The 21,979-nt window shown below is 36.0% G+C and overlaps 1 protein-coding gene across 2 annotated transcripts; it reads left to right on the top strand.

Annotated features, from left to right (window-relative positions):
- Positions 1 to 2,731: 2,731 nt before the first annotated feature.
- LOC107086829 (amyloid beta A4 precursor protein-binding family B member 1-interacting protein-like) lies at positions 2,732 to 21,341 on the top strand. 2 transcript variants are annotated; one of them, XM_015378037.1, is made up of 13 exons: positions 2,732 to 2,796; positions 7,808 to 7,867; positions 9,726 to 9,807; positions 13,635 to 13,840; positions 15,230 to 15,301; positions 15,379 to 15,538; positions 15,620 to 15,741; positions 15,826 to 15,894; positions 15,997 to 16,140; positions 18,360 to 18,470; positions 20,324 to 20,422; positions 20,513 to 20,597; positions 20,782 to 20,882. In XM_015378037.1, exons 2-13 carry the CDS (start codon positions 7,808 to 7,810, stop codon positions 20,880 to 20,882), a joined length of 1,311 nt encoding a protein of 436 aa, XP_015233523.1. In that variant the 5' UTR covers positions 2,732 to 2,796. The 2 variants fall into 2 exon arrangements, with proteins under 2 accessions (XP_015233523.1, XP_015233522.1); XM_015378036.1 differs by lacking the exon at positions 2,732 to 2,796 and having other exon boundaries at positions 20,782 to 21,341.
- The last annotated feature ends 638 nt before the right edge of the window (positions 21,342 to 21,979 follow it).

Here is a 21,979-nt window from a genome sequence, read left to right as displayed (position 1 = left end):
CATCCATCCATCCATCCATCCATCCATCCATCCATCCATCCATCCATCCATCCATCCATCCATCCATCCATCCATCCATCCATCCATCCTCTCCTGCTTAGTCCTTGCCGAGCCGCTGCCTGGTGCCTCATGAAGATGCTTGGGTGCATCATGAAGATACTTCTTACAATTCCTGTAAGTAACCCAAAAGTTAAGATTCTACTAAGTCTGTGGTGCTGTACGGAACTTGATGTGCAAGTTTACCAAAAGATTAGCTATATATTTAATAACTAGAAATGGAATTTATAGTTAATTACCGGTAATAGGCAATTTAAATCAAGGGTAAAGGGTAAAGCTAATTAATTATTATTAGTTGAATGATAATTACCGTATAATTGTAATTTACTTACTGACCAGGGTTCTTAGTCTCTTACATAAAAGAATGGAATCCTGAATCGGCTGTTTTTATCCAGTTGCCTCCCCCAATATAGTGATTTAGCAGAGTTATTAATCAACAACCAAATAAATATACCTCTGTTCATTTGGAGCTGCTTAAAGAAGGGTGAATCCAGCCTAAGTGATAAATCCTTCCTGGTACAGTATAAAATACACACAAAGACAATGGTAAATTACAATGGTACATTTATTAGCTAACAATCACAAAGTATTATGAAAATAAGTTGTAAGGCTTAATGCATTGAAAGTGTCCTTTAAAATAGCAGCAGATGAATGTGAATAAACCCTGACGCAGGCTTGTTAATTGCATTCAGATCAGTGCAGTTTTATGGTTTTATGGTGAAAAAATAACAATGACTCAAGAATGCCTTAAAGTTTTATGAGGCTGAAAGAGAATGGGTTAGTTTAGTTCGTCCCAGGGGGTCTGGTACGGGTGGGTCCAGCTGAAACAAGGGAAAGGTTAGAGCTCACATGGACTCTGGCTGGCATGTGGCTGCCATGAGGTAGCTGGGAGCCAATGATGCTAGCCAGTCCACTCGAGTAGTGTCTTCAGACCCACGTTGGTTGTTCAGTCACCATAGTGTTTTAGGATTCAGTTAAAATTCTTAAAACCATCAGCTGTTGAATCAGAAGGCTTGTTTTAAATAAAACACAAAGGCAGAGCATCAAATGGAGAGAGGGAAAGATGGATGGTACTGTTTTTGGGTTGGTGGCAGGGACTTTCTGGCCCCTGTTTGGTTGGATTGAACCCCATGAACGTCCAGTCTATTCCACCAAAGGCAGCTCTCAAAGACAGTTAGATTAATCCGATGTAATTTTGCAAGAGTAATTTTATAACTCACAGTAGCCCGGGATGTCTTCTCTTTAGCTACGGCGGTAACTGGCAACGGCGTTTCTCTTAAAGCAGTGCTGGCAGCTCTTCTCATTCAGGCAGGACCAGTATGGCATGGGTCAGCGGCTTCCAACGGGTCTTTGGCAAACAGCTAATGGGCCCACCGTGCTCCTTCGGCAGTTAGATTTAGGTCGATCAGAGCTTAATTAGCTCTTCTTTACTGCAGAATGTAGGTTCATGAAGCTCTGCGTTCAACTGAAGCACAGGAAAAGGTGGTAACTACATTCAGCTCCTTCTGAATCGTAGGAAGGGTAGTCGAGCAAGTCCAGCAAGCACAGACCTCTCCAGAGGGATTTGGTCGCTACTTAGTATAACTTTCAGCTTAGAAGTGCTTAATCTAGGCCTTTTGCGACCGAGGGCCACTGGAAGCACAAAGTTGAATGGGAAGTACTTCCTTTATAAGGGTGTGCCTTCAGAGGAGAGTCATTTCGGTTAAATCACTGACCTTTAAACTGTACAAACTGATTATGAGTCGTTATAATTTTTTTTCTAAGTAGGACATGAAGTGAAGATACTTAAGGTCTTTAATGGATTTTTGTATGGCTGCAAGAAACCCGTTCATACAGGACACCTACTTTATGACTAAACCATACGTCACCCCTGGTTGAATAGTTGGGGATGGGGAATGTATTGTAGAAGGATTCTGTTTTCAATATTGTCTTTTACTGTTCTGTTCATTGAGTTACATTCCAAGGATAGATCAAAACATTCGACCAGATGGGAAAGGAATCTAGATATGTCTACTCTAGAGGCAGCCAGCAGTGTAATCCTGTCAAAACCACTTCAGATTAGAGAAACAGAAAATTTATATATGTTCATATTTTTGAGTAGGTTTTATTTTTAACTTTTTGTTTAAGTGCTTTAGTAATACTGTTTATAATCTGAAAAAAGGAAATTAATTAATAAATTGAAATAAGCACAAGAAAATGCAGGAAATAGACTTCATTCTTTTAAACAATCTATTTCACAGCATCCCTTTATTACATTCATTCTAACACGTGACTTGGAAACCGTTTCTCCTCGTCCCTCTTGAAAATGGGAAATACCAGACAACATACCAGCCGCTTCAGGCAGATGTGTGTTCAACTTCATAAGTTAGAAAAGGTTTTAAACTTGTCCTTGTCTAGCATCTGTGCAGTAACTGTGAGATTAATTTAGCATTGAGTGTGAGAAATAAGCCACGGAGTCTAACTCTGCACATAGAGAATGTTGTTTCTAAATGTGGCTTCTCTCTCTCAGACATGCAGAATTGCCTCAATCTATCTGTGGCACTGCAAGCATGCAATATGTTTAGAAAAAAAAAATAATTAAAAAAAACAACTCACAGTTTTACCAGAGGACTTAGATCTACTTCCTGTTTTCTCAGGAAGTTAAGTGAATATCTACAAAAAGTCATGTGGTTAGAGGACACCTAGTGTGGGCTGTTCATCAGTCACACTTAGTGGTGATCATTTGTGTGAAAGGCAGAGGTAAGAAGGCATTATTTTGTAATTAGCTGTGATGAGCATTAATGTGTGTAACTATGCAATACATTTAGAAGATCAAAATATGTTTGTTTGTAAGTTTAATTGTGCAGTATTACAGCGATGCTTTTGTGTAGTGTAGAACTGCAACATCTCCTTTCTTCATGCCTGACCATGAAATGTTTTACCACATTTATACCGTAAATGGAGTCTTTCATCTTTTGATGTTGTTATCTGATGTGATGTTCCTCGACCCTTCCTTACAGGTCTAGATGAATACTAAACCTCTAGATCAATATGCAAAAGCTTTTGCAGTGCATTTAAATTTCCATGCAAAGGGGAAAATTCAAATCAGAATTCACATACTGTCAGATCCTGTAAGAGTTAAATACTTGAATAGCCACGTCAGCCTTGTTTAAGTCAAACACATGTTCTTTCACAGGAGTCAACTCATGGATGTGCAACTAATAAATATAGAAATAACAAACACCAAGAGGCTCCCAGGCCACAAGAAGGGATCTAACATGACACTTTATTGTCAGCACTTTGCTGCAATTGTGTTCTTTCATCTTGATAAATGGTTCTCTTACCCCGGATTTGGCCCGAGCTGGATTGTTTGCTTCCCTGATGATCTTTTGGCAGTTTCATGCTTTAGTTTTATGGGAGGCCTCGGTGGGAGGCCGCACTAACACTCGCACAAGCCTGATGAGACAGTGGGATTAAAACCTGCTTGTGGGTTTGTCATGCGTCATACTCAAAAACTTCATATAACTCAAAAGTATTTATTACTGAATGCAGCTCATTAGCTAAAAAGCAGAAGAAGACAGGAACTAAAACTATTTTCCACATCAGAGGCTCAAGTTTGAATAGTATTTTTTCGCTTTCATGTGAAAGTAGGACTGATTTGTACCTGTTCCCCTTCACCTTCTTAGTAACTGATAGGTAGTCTGTTTAGCTTAAGCATGAGGAGAACAGGCAGAACAGCACAATGTGTTCTGGCTCAGTTTCTAAATATTTACAGCGGATTGTTTGCATCTGGATGAAGATGATGAGTGGTTACTCTAGAGAGGCAAATCATTGATTCATATATATACTGCAAACACTACAGGTTTAACTTCATTAGTAGTGTGTAAGGCTTAAATTATATGCATATAAGAAGTTTGGTCAAGTTAAATAAGTCTCACAGGGAAATTTCCCCAAATGGCAAAAATTAAAGCAGGGAATAAATAATTCTAAGCAAAATTTTGGGCTATTTTCAAAAAATAAAACAACAGTTTATCTTAACATTTCTGCTACTTTTCAAGAAAGTAAAAAAAAAAAAGAAACAAAAAATATTCCACTGGACTTTTGAAGTTTCCAAGCAACTTTGGATAAAAAAAATAATAATAGCGGAAAGTTTCCTGCTTCTCACAGGATGAAAATCTGCTTTTTAATTAGTTGGCAACTGTTTACTGAGACTTTAAATAAATTATGATCACAGAATTACTGAGCAGCCTCCTGGTAGACATTGAGTATTAGAGTCATATATCAAAATTTCCACACAGTGAAGCCTGTAGCCTGAAACTGTTTGCGTAAAGGTTTGTATAGGCAGCCTTTCTCACTATTATCCTACAAGTCATGTGAAAAAATTAGGGCATCCCACAACAGCTTGGGTGTTTCATTTTTAAATGTGTTTTTCTTCAATATATTTTATTATATAACATTCAGGTAATATAAATACACAACAAAAACTAAATTTTTTATACATATTTCTTCCAAATTTTAATAAAGGAATTTTCAGGTATGGAAAAATAAATTATGACACCTTCACAATTAATTTCCCTTCAAATGCCACATGTATACACACAGGCATCTTGCATGCAGTGAACATAATGGGAAAAATAAATATCCATCATTTTTAAGGAGGAATGCTTAGACCATAGATACTTACGTTTGTGTTTTCCTGACTGTTGAATTGAGCTGGAACATCCTGTTGCATTGAAAGAATGCTATTTGATGATGTGATGATGAATAAGAAAGACAATTTGAACAACTTTTTGATTGGAAAACTATTTAAAAAGTTCTCAAAGTTTTCAAATTAACCAAATAGTCTTTAAGTGTAAGACACATGAAACCAGTCCCAGCATACCCAGATGCAGAACTCTAAGTAACTTTCCACTAAAAGCAAATTAGAGATGTTAAAAATCTCTTATAAGCCTCAAATGTCATTACAGGATCTGTATAAGGATCTTCCTGTTTAAGTAAAAAAAAATTTAAATTGATTGTATTTACACTTAATTTGAGTAGATACATACACATCGGCAAGGTGCTCACTTACCTGCTCTATTCAATGAAAATTGTACTTATTTTAAGAAAAATTGACATACTTAGATTTAAACTGGATGCCTGTACAAGCAAAGACAGGTTTCAAAGTTTTGTTTTCATCCAAGGTGTTCCAGCAGGGAGGCCATTGTTTTGGAAGAAAAACACAAAAATAATTCATTCAAACTCCTGGACATCTGGAATAATGCATCTACGTATGAATTATTTAGATAAAAGAATAAAGGACATATGTGGCATAAACCAAACACAGCATTCCAGGAAAAAAAAAACTCATACAAACTTTGACCCGTGAGGGGAAGAATGTCATGGCTTTGAAATTCTTTTTTTGCAGCATGGACAGCTCACTATAATAGCATCTATTTTAAATTCCACCATGAAATATAGGGTCCTTAAGAAAATGTGAAGCCTCTGCAAGAGGAACAAAAGCTGAAGCAAAACTGGGCCTATTAATGTATCAATGACTCACAAAATTCCAGTAAATCCAACCTGGGCCAGCTGAGAATTATGGAATTTAGGGATAGCTAATTTCTTGATACCATGTTATATATAACTTGACATTTACTTTTATTTTATTTTTTAACTTAATGAGTGAAAAAAAATGTTTATTTAGCTGTTTTAGTGCAAATAAATCACTGTTATCCAGAAATCAAAAAATTTTGATATGTAATTTTTTTTAATCAAAGTCGTTAAATACCAAATAAAAGACATAGAACAAAAATAAACATTAATTATTATGAAAAAGTGACTACATTAAGGCTGAACAATTTAGCCAAAAATCTAAATTTCGATTATTTTCAACAAATATTGCAATTGTTATTTTATTTCTAACCACAAGCATGTAGACGTTTCACTCCAGGGTTTCAGTTTTTCATGACCTTGAAAGCTTTCATGTGCAGAGTCGATTGTTGCAGGACGTTACTGTAAGCTTTGTTTGGAAAAGTGCTATTTCTACCTGCATGCATGGATCTGCGTGCAACTGTAGCTGGAAGTTTCTCTTTCCTTTTGTGTTGCAGCAAACCCGCTTTAAACATATTACTGCAACCTAAAGTGCTGGGGTGAGTCTTGTTAATGTAACGTGGCCAAAATTAAGTGCCTCTGCGATTTGAAAATTGCATTTGTCACAAGCGGAATATCTCACATATTTTTGATTTTGGTAAATGGCCTACTCAACAAGTAAAGTATGAAAGTCAGACAAGAGATTTGTACTTCTTCAGTCATGTAAAAAAAAAACAGCATGTCAAGTCAAAACATGGGTGCTTGCACCACAATGACTGTCCTTATTTACCATTTCCCCTCTTTATATCTTCTGCTTGGAGTATGTGGCAGTCCTCCTCTGTCTCTTTAACCCTTTGTGGGTCAAAGCTTCTCTGTACAATGCCTTCCTCGATTTAGCAACAGCAAAAATCCTATTCTCCACCTAATTTTTGAAGTTCATCCACATGAAAGCTATTTTTTTTTACCCTGAAAGCTGGTAACTCGATGCCTCCATATGGAAACCTCCAGCTGCTGAGCTGTCCATCTCTACAGTATGTTGCCTTTTAGCACGAACAACAAATGCGGTGGAAGCATAAGAGAATGCATTTGGACAAGGTGTCAGGATTTAAAGGAGGTGTGATGCTGAATATACGGAGGAGGTCACCAAGTGTACTTGTGGTGAAGCATGCTGGCCAGCGATTAAAGGCAGCTTGTGTTTATCGCAGCCAGAGAAGCATGGAAATCATTTTAAGCATATCATCTCTGTTTTGTTACTATGCATCATCAGCTCTGGAGCTGCAGAGTGATGCTTGAGCTACTGACTATTCTTTTTGTCAAGAGAGTAATTTAGTGTGAACTTTACTTACTGTAAATGTTCTTTTTTTTCACTTGTAAGTGAAAAGGACGATATTATTTTAGTCTTTGTAACCAACCTGATTAATAAAAGCAGTTACTGAAAGCACATCATTTTTACTGTTAGAAAATCAACTATGGAAGGATAAAGTGCATGAAACCTTTTTTTAAACTGAACTGAAAATGGCAGAAAAAATTTCAGTTCCTAATGCTTTGTCTGGTTGTTTTTGTTTTGTTTTTTTGTTATGTAATACATTATCCTTTGGTATTACTAACATTAACAAAAGTACAGTTTCTTTTAAAGTATACACATTTCTTAGACCTAGATCGATGAATTTATGTGAATTTATATGACAGATGATCGCTAAATAGGGTATCTTAAAGAAGAGGAGCATGAAAACCTTTTCAAGCTTCGATGAACATTTTTACTCACGTCTCAGCCCATGCTTGACATGACGAAATCAAAACCAGAACACACAGAAACCAAGAATTTAGGGATGCAAGGCCGTGACAAGACCAAGGCTCAAATGGAGTGAAAGTATCTCCACACCAAGATCAAAACAGTATAGGATCATTTTCCAAACTTCTACTCTAATCTTGACACTAAATTACACAGCACCTGAAATATATTTAAAAATACAGAGACTTTTTGATACAGTTTGCATTCAGGTGATTTATAATAAAAGAGATTTGATTTATCAAAAATCATTTTCTATTTTTTTTTTTTTTAGATGCCCTAGTGCAGGATTGTATTTCACAAACATATACTAATACAACATAGTTAAGTTTCAGGTTGTATTTTGACAAAGTACAACCCCAAAGTTTCAGTTTGATACATGTATGCTAATAAATGTTCTGCTGTTGATAGATGGACGACATCGAGGCTATGTTTAGTGACCTGCTGGGAGAGATGGATCATCTCTCTCAGGTAAGTTATTTTTATTTTTTTCTCTCAGACAAAAAACGTACATACATGCTGAGTTGTGGATGTTTATTAGTTGCATGCAAATCAGTCTGCATGTTAGCATTCTGATCAATAGCAATAGCATTCTGATTAATATTAATGCACCTGTCAAGGCCTCATTAAAGTCTTTGCACATCTTGCTTTTTATAATCTGACCACAAGCTTGCAGTATGTAGTGGCATACACAATGCTTTAAAAATCCTCATTTGATAAAAAAAATCTTGCTGTGTTGATACACATTTGCACATACAGCCTAAATGTAACAGCTCAACCTTTTTTTGTTTTCTGATTTACTCACAAAAAAAAAGTGTCAGTAAATCACTTACTATATGTTTATATGGAAAATATTGGATTACACTGAGAGATCTTATATCATGTGGATTGGACAGCAGTTTGTAGATTCCCAAATGCCATGAGGAAGACCTCCAGCCGTTCACCAACAAACCCCGACTTAAGGCCTGGCTCCAGGGTGGGGCCCTAGCTCCAGCGTACCAATGTCAATCTTTTTGTCTTCATGGGGGCTTTTGAACTGCTCTCTGTCTGACCCGTCACCCAGAACCAGTTTGTCTTGGGAGACCCAACCTGGGGCATTTAGGCACCTGAAAGGATAGCCTCTGGGATCATCTGGGCACTGAAACCCCTCCACCACGTTAAGGTGGCATTTCAAGGAGGGATGTTGGATTAACATTATTGTTAATATGAGTTAAATGGAGTCAAACCTGTGTATTTTTTTTAAAACGGAAACACCACCCACAACACCCCTTTCCCTCACCTCTTCCAACATAGTGAGATGATATCACTAAAAGGAATCAGCCAAGATTAGTGTTGTAGTCAAGACCCTAACAACCGAGACAAAGGAAAACTGAGAGAAGACCAAGACCAAGTCACTTAGAATAAGTCATTTTTTCTTAAAATTTGTGAATTTTGTCTCAAATTGAGAAGGTAAGTGAGACACTTTGCCAATGGAACAAGACATTTTACATTTAAAATAAGAACAAACTATTGCATTGTCTCATTTCAAGTGCATGTTATTTAATTATCTTAATTTAAGAGTAAAAATACTAATTCCATTGGCAAAACATCTTATTAACAGATTCAAATCAAGGGTAAATTGACTTTTTTAAAGACATTTTCTACTTATTTCCAGATTGTTTTTTCAGTGCTTGATCTTGGTTGGTGCGGTCTTGACTGCAACACTAGCCAAGATATCAGAAAAAGTTTTGTGGACATCCAAAAGTCTACTTCCTTTTTGGGTAGAGTCACCAAATCCAGGGTTTGTTTGAGATATCCAATGCAAATACAAACTGCATAAGGATGTCCAACCTTTATAAAGTTCAAGACCCAGATGGGTTACGTCTCACAGAGATACCCACAAGACACTGACCTTAACATTTAGAAACACATCATGTGGTCTAATGAACTTTAGACATGAGTGTGTGACCAAAATATATACATCTGTTATAAAAAGAAAAAAAATTGCAAGAATAGCATGGGTGGCTGCATGATTTTTAATGTTTTAGAAGTGTTCTGCTGCAGGGCATCTAAAACAAGAGGTGTTTAATTTAACAAAAAATAACAGTATGGTAAAAAGTTTTTAGATAACAAAGTTCAGAAGTCAAGTGTAAGCTGTAAGGTAGTTTCTATTTCCAAATAATACAAAGATGATGCCACAAAGACACTCAGTCTGTTTTTGATTGACTAAATGTATATTAGCTTGTGTCTTTAATGGGGCCAAAATAATCCATTGTGATGCTATCAGAAAAAAAAAAGCTGAAGAAATAATTTTAAATGTAACTATATGACCTTTTACATCACTCTGCAGAGTCTAGAACAAGCAACAGCTTCGTCAGAAGTGGATGGGACACAAGAGAGCTCCTTCTCCATTGGCTTTAACAACCTGAATGGCAAGTTCTCATTCTTCCTCACATGTCTCATTTAAGATAGGTGCAGAATAAATCAGCTAAGAGTAGCTAACATTCAATAAAAGCAATATACAGGGTGTTATGGAAGAAATTAGTTGGTTAAATATTCAGCATATCCACTTCATTATTTCTCATCAGTGCTTTATGATTGGTCATGTGGAAATGGCCCACAATAATTTACACAAAAATCTCTTCAGTGTATGATCAGGAAAAGAGGACATTATTTACAAATAACTGTGCAAAGTGAAATAATTAAACGTTCATCAAATCTTCAAATGGAGGATTATAAATTATGACAAATCAAAGAGACAGATAATATGGTACCAAAAACGTCAAGAAAAACTTCTAAAGAGATTAAACTGGAACTTTAAGGTAAAGGGAAAGTAAAGGGAAAGTGTCGGATCAAATTATACATCATCGTTTCAGCCAAAATGGACTTAACGGGAGATGATCAAGGAGGACACCAATGATGAAAAGAAATCCACACCGGAATTTCCCAAACTAAACTAAAATAGTCAGCATCAGGCAATCAAAGTAGCAAACTGGGTATGCTAGAGAACTCTCACCTATGGCTCAAATAATTTGGCACTGATGGCTGGTACCAAACAGTTTAAATAGAAGCTTGAACAGGTGGATCTGATGAAAAGCAATGAAAACTGGGCGGAGCTAGGCAGGTGGATGGAATGAACCAATAATCCAGTCGTCAGTGCCAATTTACCTCACTGTGGGTGACCAACTCCTGTTCCTATCTTTGCAGCCATAGTATCGTCTGAAATATCTTGAAGTTCACAATTTTACAAGAGAGTGTTTTTTTACTAGCCAGTGCTAGTAAGTGGATAAAGCTAACGTTGCTCCTGTCTAAAGGGAGCCACCTCCACCCCGGACCTCGCTGAGCTCTCTTATTGGCTTAGAAATATTTCAGAACAAACTAGTAATAAAGATCCTGAATTTGCTGACCCAGTTTATGTAATATAAATGGAAGCATTAAACTGTTAGGTCTGCAATATTGAGCAAAGCGAATAAACCTAGCATCATACCAAGATACAAAGAAGTTGATTTAACTTGCTTGTTAAAGTAACCAATAAGACATCAGGATCTGTTAAAGATCCACTTTAGTCAAGTCCAATTAGAATGGGTCAAGTTCTGTTTTGTTCTACTTACATTGCAGTGTCAATATAATCTGTAAAACTCCCTGCATATTTATAATAAAGCAATTTATATGCATGTAACAAGCGGAATACTATGGCAATAACCGTACTGCTCCACTTGTGAAAGGTAAATCTGTTGCGCTCTTTTTGGCATCAAGACCATTATTCTTATTGCCACATTGCCAGACAGGACACTTAAAAAAAAAAAAAAAAAAAAAAAAAAAAGGGTCAAGTTCGCAAATTACATAATTTCACAATACATTTATAGATACTGAAACAGTTCTGTGTTTTATTAAAAGCAAAATAGTTCACAGTTAAATATTATATCTGCTGATGCAGTTCTTCAGAAGCAGAAACACTCTAGATTCAAGAGTTATGGTGATGTGAAAAGTTGTGGTTTATAAAATCTTTGATTTAGGTCTGATGAATTTAAAGGCAGGTATGTTTGAATTTCATTTTTATCCATTTATAAAGAATTTAGTTTCTATGCAAATTTGTGTAGTTTTTAGATGAATATATTAAATTAAATTATATAGAATCCTTTTATTATAATAAACTGCAAAGACATGCATTAACTTAAGGTATACGCTACATGAATAAAAAAGTTTTTGCAGCGTTTTTTAATAGGTAGAGAGTGATGAGTAGATTTAATTCTAGTACTGCTAAACAGAAGAAGTTAAATAAAAAAAGGTTTAGTCATATCATAAGCATAAGCGCTAGACAAAGCTAAACTAATTTCCTCTTAGTTATCTCCTTTTAAAACCAGCCCTTGTCGCTTGGATCAAAATGGACTTTGGGGTTAAAAATATTGCTCAAGAACATGAATGCACTGGGCATGAGCACTGCAAACTACACAATGAGAGGTTCAGCTCCAGTATATCAAATTTAAATAGCAGACAGATTTCTCTGTTGCCACCACATCAGAGCTTGTTCAGTAATGGCAGCAGATGAGTCTAACTTTAAGAAAACATCTAGAAAATGATTTCTAAGTCAAAGAATTTCAGTAGATGTGATATGGGTACCTGGTCAGTATCCTACTTTCATACCAGGGTTTACCACCTAACCCAACCTTGAAAAATTGAATACAAAGATAAACCGAAAAATTACACGTAAATAAAGAAAGGAACATTTATGTTCATTGCACAGAAACAGTCTGAATGGAATCACAAAGTTAGAGGCTTATTATAAGATAGTAAGTTGTCCCTCGGTAACAGATACCTCAGATACTTTGGCCAGTTTAAATCTAATAACATAAAACCTTTTTCTATGTTATCACAATAAACATTTTCCAAGGAGGGGAAAAAATATCAATCTTAATGGAAAGGTGAGAGGTAAATCTATGCTGTCTTGACATTTCCTGAAACACAAACTAAATTAGTGAAAACAATTTTTATATATATTCTGAGATGCATACACTATTTTTTCACAGAAAAAGATACTACGTGTTTTTTTTTGTTTGTTTATTTTGTTTATTGATAGACATGGCATAACAGTTTATTAAAACCGTAAGAAAATAGCAAAAAGAAAGAAGACCTCTAAACTTTCCACAGTTTACCCATAAACCGCATTTATCATGACAGATGTCAACTCACAGAATGCATGCACTGGAAAAAAATCAAAATCTAGATAAGTAATTTATTCTTAAAATAAGTGCATTTGTTATTGGATTGAGGAGGTAAAAGAGACATCTTGCCAATGGAACAAGACAATTTACACTTAAAATAAGAAAACACAGTTGCATTGTCTTATATCAAGTGCATATTATCTAGTTATCTTATTTTAAGAGTAAAAATACTAATTCCCTTGGCAAACCATCTCATTTACCTGCTCAAATTAAGGGTAAATACACTTAATTTAGTAATTTTTTTACTTACTTCTAGATCGTTTTTCCAGTGTGTATGATTTGCCAGAAAATACTAGCACTGCATTCAAGGACAGAGTTCAGATGATGACCAACCGTCCTTTGAAAAAAGGAATCGGCCCATATTTAGAAATTAAATTTTGTGTTTAAAGAAAACTTTAATTCAGGTTTGAGTAAAATATTCAGAAACTAATTTCACACACGGAAGAAAAGGCAAACAATTTTACAAATCAGTAGAGTGGCAGATAATGCCTTGCTGAGAAATGTTCCTTGTTTAATTTTATGAGTTGACATTGGCAACCCTAATCATCAAATATTAGTTAGTGTTTCCGAAGAACATTGTTTTATTTACAATATTATTTAATCCATCTTTCTCTCCCAACAACTAACCAATAAAGTGGTTTAGAGATAAAATATTGCCAATCCTGCTAACTGCTGAGTTGAAATCAATAACAGTAGCAGATGAAGATTTTGTCAGAGTGGCCAATCTTAAACATTGTGCTTTAGGAGTGGTAAATGAGAACAGTGCCTTTCCTGTAAGAATGTAAACAATATTACGTAATAAAACCATTTTGAACTTAGCGTTTCAGATTAGAAGCATTTTCAGCTCCTATCAAGTTTTCCAGCTTAGCACAATGTTTTTCATTACCTTTGTGTAAAATTGCTTTGATGTAAGAATGCATAAACCTTAACTGCAGCAGGAAAGCCTCCCTGTAACAATCTGTGTATGACTTCAAGAATCTGTGGTTTTTACAAGTCTTCATCTCTAACTCTGTATCTTGATGTTACGCCATCCACAGAGTCTCTTAATGAGCTGGAGGACAATGAGCTTGATGCTCTGGTTGCTGATCTGGAGTCAAAGTCAGTTCAGATGCAATCTTCCACTGCTGAAGATACCTGCAACCCTACAGAAAATCAAACCTCACCACCTGCCGTGTATCAGGAGGCGGAGCCTGTAGTGACATTTCCTGTGGTTACCACACAGTCGTCAAAAGTGATAAAAATGGTAAGAATCAAAATATTCCCAAAGACATTGTATATGAAAAACAATGTATAGCTCTGGAATCCTTTTTGCATTTGAACTTCCTTTTAATTTTCTTTGATAGTCCTATAGAGCATTTATTAGATTTAATTATATCCAAACACATAGGCTTTCATTCATTTGGTATAATATTGTATTTTTTTTTTAAACTCTAGAATTGTTTTTTAGATGTTAATTAAAAGTTTTAGGTACGATTGACACACAAGAAAAAAGAAAAAGCCCTAAAGTGAGAATATCTCAGTTACTAATGCTGTGTTTTATTACCTGAGCTATTTATCTGGCTACCCCCATATGCACGAACATTCTATACTGTACCTGTATTCCTGTGTAATATATATACCTGCTTACCTGTATACCCATGCTTTTGTATAACTGTTGCAATGACATTATTTTCATAGATATACAGTGTTCCTAACCAGCATCAACAGCACTTTCTTCAGATAACTCTGTCACAGTGGTGCTCTCTGTATGATTGGTTCGAATTATTGCTCTAGCTGTACAACTGTCATTTTTGTCATGAGACAAATTTAAATTCCTCTTTGACATCAAGGAAGCACCTGACTGTCATAAAATCTCACTAATATCTCAATCTTAAAACACCTTTACAGTAGAATATGTGTTTCCATTTTTTTTAGTTCAATGTAAACATGCAAACCATGTCACAGTTTCAACTATTCTCTTAATTTCAAATGCACAAATAAATTATGATGAATATTTTCCAGATACTGCAACAGCTACAGAAACATCCTAACTAAAAAAGGCAAAAATAAATTCACATCACATTTTATCTCAAGACGGAATTAATTGTCCTCTGAGATGGTTGCAAGTACGAGGTTCGATCCCCAAAGCCTGCACACTGGGTCCCTGAGCAAGACCCTTAACCTTACACTGCTGCTTCCCATGCGACACACGATGGCAGCCAACTGCTCCCCTATGAGATGGGTTATATGCAGAGATAAACTACTCTAATGTGAGATCAATAAAGTTCAATTATTATTGTTAAACTGGTTTAGCAGATCAAAAAAGCTCCCTCTGCACTGTGTATAACATAAAATAAAAATAAAATGACAGGTGTGATGCTAGATCTGTCCGCAAATGATACATTGATGAAATGAAATTAAACATACCTAAAAAAAGACTAAAAAAAAGTGTAATGGAGGTGGAGAGTGGTTCTACAAAGCATTACATAAAGAGGGCTAAAAGCAGAGTGTGACACCTAAAATATCCTTATGTGTTGTGTATCAAATTTATATCACTTGAAAAAAAATGTTGTTTTAACATAAGTTACATTAAAATTTGAGGTATTACTTTTTCCACTTTTTATTTGAAATCCAAGATATCTTTGTTTTCCAGAATGAACCTCAGACAAAGGCGGACAAAATTAAAGTGGCTTTGGAGAAGCTGAAAGAAGCCAAAGTGAGAAAGGTAAACTCAGCCGATACAGTATCTTGCTTCCAATGTGCCACACAGTTTTAATAAACACAGCACGTTACCCCTGACAGTTGATCATAAAGGTGCTGATGGATGACAACAGCTCTAGGACTCTAATGGTAGACGAGAGGCAGACCGTCAGAGACGTTTTGGATAAGCTGTTTGAGAAAACACACTGCGAGAACAGCATCGACTGGAGCTTGTGTGAGACCAACCCTGAGCTGCAGACTGGTGCGACAACTAGTGCATGCTAAATATTCCAGTAACAGTGAGCAGGAACCTATTATAAAGTGAATTTTTTTATTGTTTCAGAAAGATATTTTGAGGACCATGAGTGTCTTGTGGAACCACTGTCTGCTTGGAGTCGGCACAGTGAAAACAAACTCTATTTCTTATCAATCCCTCAGAAGTACATGATGTTCACTGAGCCGCAGGTAAAGTGAATCGTTCTGTTTGTGCAAAAATGCTGAAAATGTGATTCATTTAAGTTGCAAAATCTTTCTTTTTTAAATGTGCAGATTTTTTACATGTGGAAGAAAAAGAAATCGAGTGGCATGAATAGCCAAGCCAAAGAGCTTCTTATCAAGGTTGGTTAAAGTAACAACAAAATGTTTTTTATTTTTTTGCTTATTTTAATAATAATTACATCAAATCCCTGTTGTATTATCTTTTTTTTATTATTAAAAAAGGAGAATTTTGGAGGTCCTACTGTTATCGTTCCTACTCTTGAGGGCATGTTATACTTAAAAGAAGATGGGAAGAAGGTTTGGAAACCTCGCTACTTCATGCTCAGGGCCTCTGGGATCTATTATGTTCCTAAAGGAAAAACAAAGGTAAGACTCATCAGGGAAATCTCACCAGTCATGCCTTATAAATTATACGTCCTTTATTATAGGGTTTTATGTATAAATTACTTAGCGGAATATTTTTTTAATTTAACCTTAAGAAAACACAAACACTTCACAGTGTAGATATTTATGACACAGAGAGGAAGCCACAGTGGAGTGCTATTAGTGGAAAAGCTACTTTAAATATGTTGCTGCACTGCTTCTATGGGATTTAAGTAGGGAAGTAGGAGCCAGATGCTGTAAATGAAAAGCAGTGGAATACCTAATCATCAGCAGATGGGACCACCTCAACAAACGCATGGGCCGGGGAGTTCGAGCATACAGATAATGTCAACGCAAAGACACCAGCAATGACCTTGAAGAAGCTTTTCCAAACAGTTTGAATTCCAATATTGTGCTCTAAGAATAAAACATTTGAGGGGCGAAAAATGTACTGGACATTCTCAGACTGCAGGAAAAAGTTCACTCTCTCCAAAAATAATAAACATCTCATCTGAACCTACAGCAAGCTGTTGAAAAATAACTTTTGAAAAAAAGTAAAGATGTTCAGCCATACTGCGACAGACTGGCGACCTGTTTAGGGTGTACCCAGGATTTCGCCCATAGATTGCCGTAGATAGCCTCAGCCCCACTGCGACCCTGATGGATTAATGGATGGATGTTTGGCCATTATGCACAGTACTATGTTTTTGTAGAAACCATACCTCGGTTCACCTGAAAAAGTTTAGATTCGTGACTTAAGGCCAACTGTCCTACAGCTTTCAGATAGTTTAGCAAAAAAATGGATAGGGCTACTTTGAAAAGAACCCTAAACATGACGTCAAATCTGCAACACGATGGTCTGAAATAAAAAAAAAAGAGTCAACCTCTTGTAATGAGTTGGTAAAAATCCAGATCTCAAACTGACTGAAATACTATAGAAGCACCTTTACAGAAAACGGACCATTTAGCAGGAATATACTTAAAAAATTTCAAAGAAATGAATCATAATTCTTAAAAAAAAGGGTCAGCAACAGCACCGTGAGACACTGATGAAGCCGTATAGAAAACCATAATGGTTAGTTTTGTTTCTCTTGATGGTTCTATATATATATATATATATATATATATATATATATATATATCCTTTCTTCTCAGTTTAACTTCTCGTAAGCTGACATATACATACAGTAAATAGACAGATTGATTAAACCAGGTTAATCAGTGTGTTCAATAATGAAAGACGGGAAACAAAGGACCTGGCTGAACTTATAAGTAAAAGATACGGTTTTGTTTTAACCTCAGGCATCTTTAAAATATACCACATGAAGTGTATAATACATTCTTCAAAAAATTGCTGTGACACATTTTAAAGAGCAAGGTCAGAAGAAGCCAATCAAAATATTTTCTTCCCTCTTTTTTAGGAAGTAAGACTTCCACTTAGCACCAGTAACCCTATATCTGTTAGTGACGGTATATGTCAACACCACACTGCTCTGCTGAGAGAGAAGTAGGCAGAAAAGTTTAAAAAGAGACAAAAACAGAAATATGCATGGTAACCAAAGCTTGATTCTAATCTTTCTTTTAACATGTAGAAACATGTGACTATGCAAAATGCAGTAAGGCAAACAGTCTTAGGTTCTAAAGCTTACCAGAAAAAAAAACATGAAGAAACTTCTGTATTTTTTTACTCACCTCTAGACAGCTCTTGTTTTTTTAAATTGCTTGAAAATGTATTTACACCTGGAAATTACTGATTGATTTAAGTTGTAGACTGCTAACTGTTAAAAACTCCATATAATATTTTTGGCTAAAGTAAAAGCTGTTTACATTTTTTTTTATTTAGAGTAAATAAAATATACATTAAATATTAGACATAATATTACATAGATTCAATCTATATTTAAAAATAAACTCTACTTTAAATAAAACTGAATTGATTTATTTTTGCTAGAGATACAGCTGCAAGTATAGTTTGCAGATTCAAAGTTTGAACAACAGGCTACATGACTTAAATGTGTCGGAAAGCAAAAGCTATCACCGTCTGGAAAAATGTCATAATGAAGCTAGTTAAGAAACTGAAGCTACTGACTCCAAAACACCACAAAATCAGTTTAAAATGGCTCTTCTCACAGTAAAAAGGAAGTTATCATAAGAACCTATGGATTTTCCTGATTAGATTAAACTGATCCAAACATTTTTGTCCCTCTGTGTCTTTGTTCAAGTCTTCCACTGATCTCGCCTGTTTTGTTCGCTTTGAAAAAGTCAACATCTACACCACTAACAGCTACAAACAGAAATACAGAGCTCCCACAGACTACTGTTTCCTGTTAAAGGTAAGCTTCATTTCAGGCTTTAAAATGCAGTTTATCTTTATTATCTTTAATGCTTTCTTTATTTTCCAAAAGTCTAAACTTCTTGTGAGGAACAGCTTATTGTAGTGGCTGGATTTCCAGTGACAGCAGCTGTCCTATCAGTTGTTAAGGATAATAAATGCAGGTTATTCATTCTTAACCAGCTTTCATCCAATAGGTGTGTGACCGCACTCTATGGATATTATAGCAGGACAGGTGGGTTATATTCTGTTATATTCTGAGTCGCTGGAGTTTAAAAACTCCTCTCAGGCTTGTTGAAAGTGCTCTTATAAAACATGCAAATGGAAAGAGGAAATTGGTGAGCAAAACAAGGAACAGAGGCCAGTAATGGGGTGTCCTTAACCAGAGTGAGAACCGAGCGACTTCCATGGTCCCAGCTGAACCGAGGGAACATTAAGAACTGGTTAAAATGTGTGGGGACTCAAATAACAGTCTGACTAAGCTGCAGGTTTTAGAGGTTATGCAGATACTTTGTTTAGAAGAACAAATACAACACAGATTAACACTCTGGGTATGTCTACACTGCCCTCTGCTGATACATTTAGGTACAAGCCATTTAATATTTATAATTGAACTTTATTGATCTCACATTGGAGCCAGAGTGCAGGATGTGGGGATCAAACCGGGTACTTGCAAACCTTCTCAGGGCACAAGCACACTAATCTAACCACTAGACCATCATCTAACCAAGAGTGATGTCAGAAGTGGGATTAAAAAAGAAAAAGAAACTATTTTCTTGTGCTCCGCATACAAAATATGGTATTTGTTTATTATGTATGTAGCTCTAAATAAAAGATTTCAATGCTGTCAGCATGTTCATTTCTGACTGACCCAGTTTGAAAAATGAGGGGCCTCTACCAAAACCATTTGGGCCTTTAATCAAATGCATGCACATTTGTTTATACGTCTTGTAGAAATCTGTCAAAAGCCTTGAAATAAATCCAGTTTTTATAGCGGCATAATCCCACAATGACAAATTGGTAAAAATCCAGCCTTTCATTTGAAAACATTTATTCAAATCATCCCAGAATCCTGGGCCGTCACACGTTCCAACTAATTTTCTTGGTGAAGCGTCTCTGTGCTGGGTTGGCTGCATGTTTGGGTCATTGTTACAATAAAAGGTTTTGCGATGATTCATTTTCACTTTGCTCACAGAGTCAATAAGATTTGATCCTATAGCTGTATTATTTTTCATGAAGCAGTGTTTTCTAACAGGGTCCCTGAACCTTTGATATAAAAACAGACCCACAGCATCACATTTCCTCCATCTTGACATTGGCATTAGGTGCTTTTCTGTTTTATTGTAAACCTAACTGAAATATTTGCTTCTGAAAAGTCCATGCTTAGTCTCATCTCAGCAAAGTTTAGGTCCAGCAGAGTTTAGCAATATCCATGTGATTACTGCAGCGACAGTCCAGATTTATTTATCTTTTTTCTCCTGGCATGTCTATATACTCATGGTCTAATTGTTCTGGTAACCCCCCGGTTTAACCTTTTAAACATTTTTACTGTGAGCTTCGATATATCCACCTCCCTCGACACCTTGCTCTCTTTGCATAGTGACAGGAAAATAATGGTTTCTCTTCTAGTTTACCTAATAAAATATAATGAAATAAAAACTTTTATTTGCAAGACATAAATCCAGGCAGTAACCACTGCACCACGGCTGATTTTGTAAAAAAAAATAAATAATTATTATTATTTGAGGTTTGTAACCCAACTGCATACATACTCAAATTAAAGGTTGGAATTTTTACATTTCTCACTGAATTTCTGCTTCTGCTATAAAATCTCTTTTTTGTTTTTTTTCTCAGCATCCCTGCATCCAGAAAGAGTCTCCTTACATCAAATTCCTGTGCTGTGAAGACAAACACACACTCCTGCTTTGGGTCAACTCAATCAGAATAGCAAAGGTCAGATTCCACATCTGAGGGTTATGCTGTTGCGCTGCTCTAATGTTCATTATATTTACCTTAAACATGTGTCTCTGTGTTTCTGTTCAGTATGGTGCAGCTCTGTACAACAACTATAAAGCTGCAGTGAAGAGGACATCGGTTTTGCAAGTTCCCCAGTATGCACCAAACAAAGGTGGGAATGCACCTTTAGTGTTTTATTAAGAATAGACTTTAAATGGTTTATGAGAACTAGTTCTATTCAAGCACTGATTCAATCCAATGCACATTTTTAGACATGTCAACTGTAGAGCAGCTACCACCTGGAAGGAAATACCTGCTTAGTAAATATCTGAATGTGTGTTTCTTTTTCTCTGTAGACAAATCCAACAGTAACACCTCCCTGGAAAGCCCATATCCAGGCCAGTTAGCCATAACCGCTGAAGAAGTTCCCTCTGAATCACCACCAGACTTCATTTAACTTCCTCCATCTGGACAATAGCAGCAATAAGAAGAACAAGAACTTCCTTCTCTGAAGGAGTGCTAATATTAAAATTAATTAAGGCCACATTTAGCAGCAGCTGTTGATTGCCAGAATACATGTTCTGGTATTGCACAGATTTACCTTCGCCACAGAGGTTATGTTTTCATCCTCGTTGGTTTGTCTGTTTTCAAAATTGTTAAAACAGTTATGGATGGATGAGTTTTGCTAAAATTGTTTGAGAAGCTGGATATTGTGACTGGAAACAAATTATTTAATTATGGTGATGATCGGATCAGCATCTGGATCCAGGAATTATTTTAAATATTCTGTGAATACAGGTTTTTACTTAAGGTGGAAGTCACAAATGAGCTGTAATAGTGTTGCGCCGATGCCATTTTCTGGCCCCGATACAGATACCTGGCTGTGCAGTATTGGCCGACATCGATACCATACCGATACCATCTGTTTGAAATTGATGTGTGTGTGTGTATATATGAAGAACTGCATACTATTTGGATGTAAAATAATTGCCATCATGGCTTTTTGTAAAGCTGCTGCCTACCTTTTGGAAGCAGGCAAAAGACAAATACAAAGTGAATCCAGTAGAACTTTTTATTGCCTACCTAGAATGGGTGAAAATAGTTGAATAAACTTTTGGCTCTCAAAATGGTATCGGTGCCCTATTTGCTGGTACTCACCGATACCGATACCACCATTTTAGTGCTGGATCGGGGCCCCGATAATGATACTGGTATCGGCTTTATCATATAAAATTAGGCTTTATCATTGTTGTACAGGATAAAACAAAATGTTGTTTGTTGGCATCTCTTGTAGCAGCATCACTGTCAGTTAGTTACTGTTTAATAAATGATCTGTGGTAATATTAGAGCAAAAGAAAAACAGTGTAGCCCTCCATTTATTGGACTGTACTCTAACATTTGTTAGGATGTAAGGCTAATTTTTCCAACATACTGTGTTGTAAGGATTCACTGCTCCTTATGGGGCTTCACATATTTTAACATGAGAAGAATCCAAAGATTTTTTAGAAGTTAGGGGAGTCCCAAATACATCTTTAACCCTGTAATGCCAAATGT

This window comes from Cyprinodon variegatus, unplaced genomic scaffold, assembly GCF_000732505.1.
Source record: "Cyprinodon variegatus isolate N-32 unplaced genomic scaffold, C_variegatus-1.0 Scaffold163, whole genome shotgun sequence".
Classification (NCBI taxonomy): domain Eukaryota; kingdom Metazoa; phylum Chordata; class Actinopteri; order Cyprinodontiformes; family Cyprinodontidae; genus Cyprinodon; species Cyprinodon variegatus.
This window is presented reverse-complemented; position numbering and strand designations above follow the sequence as displayed.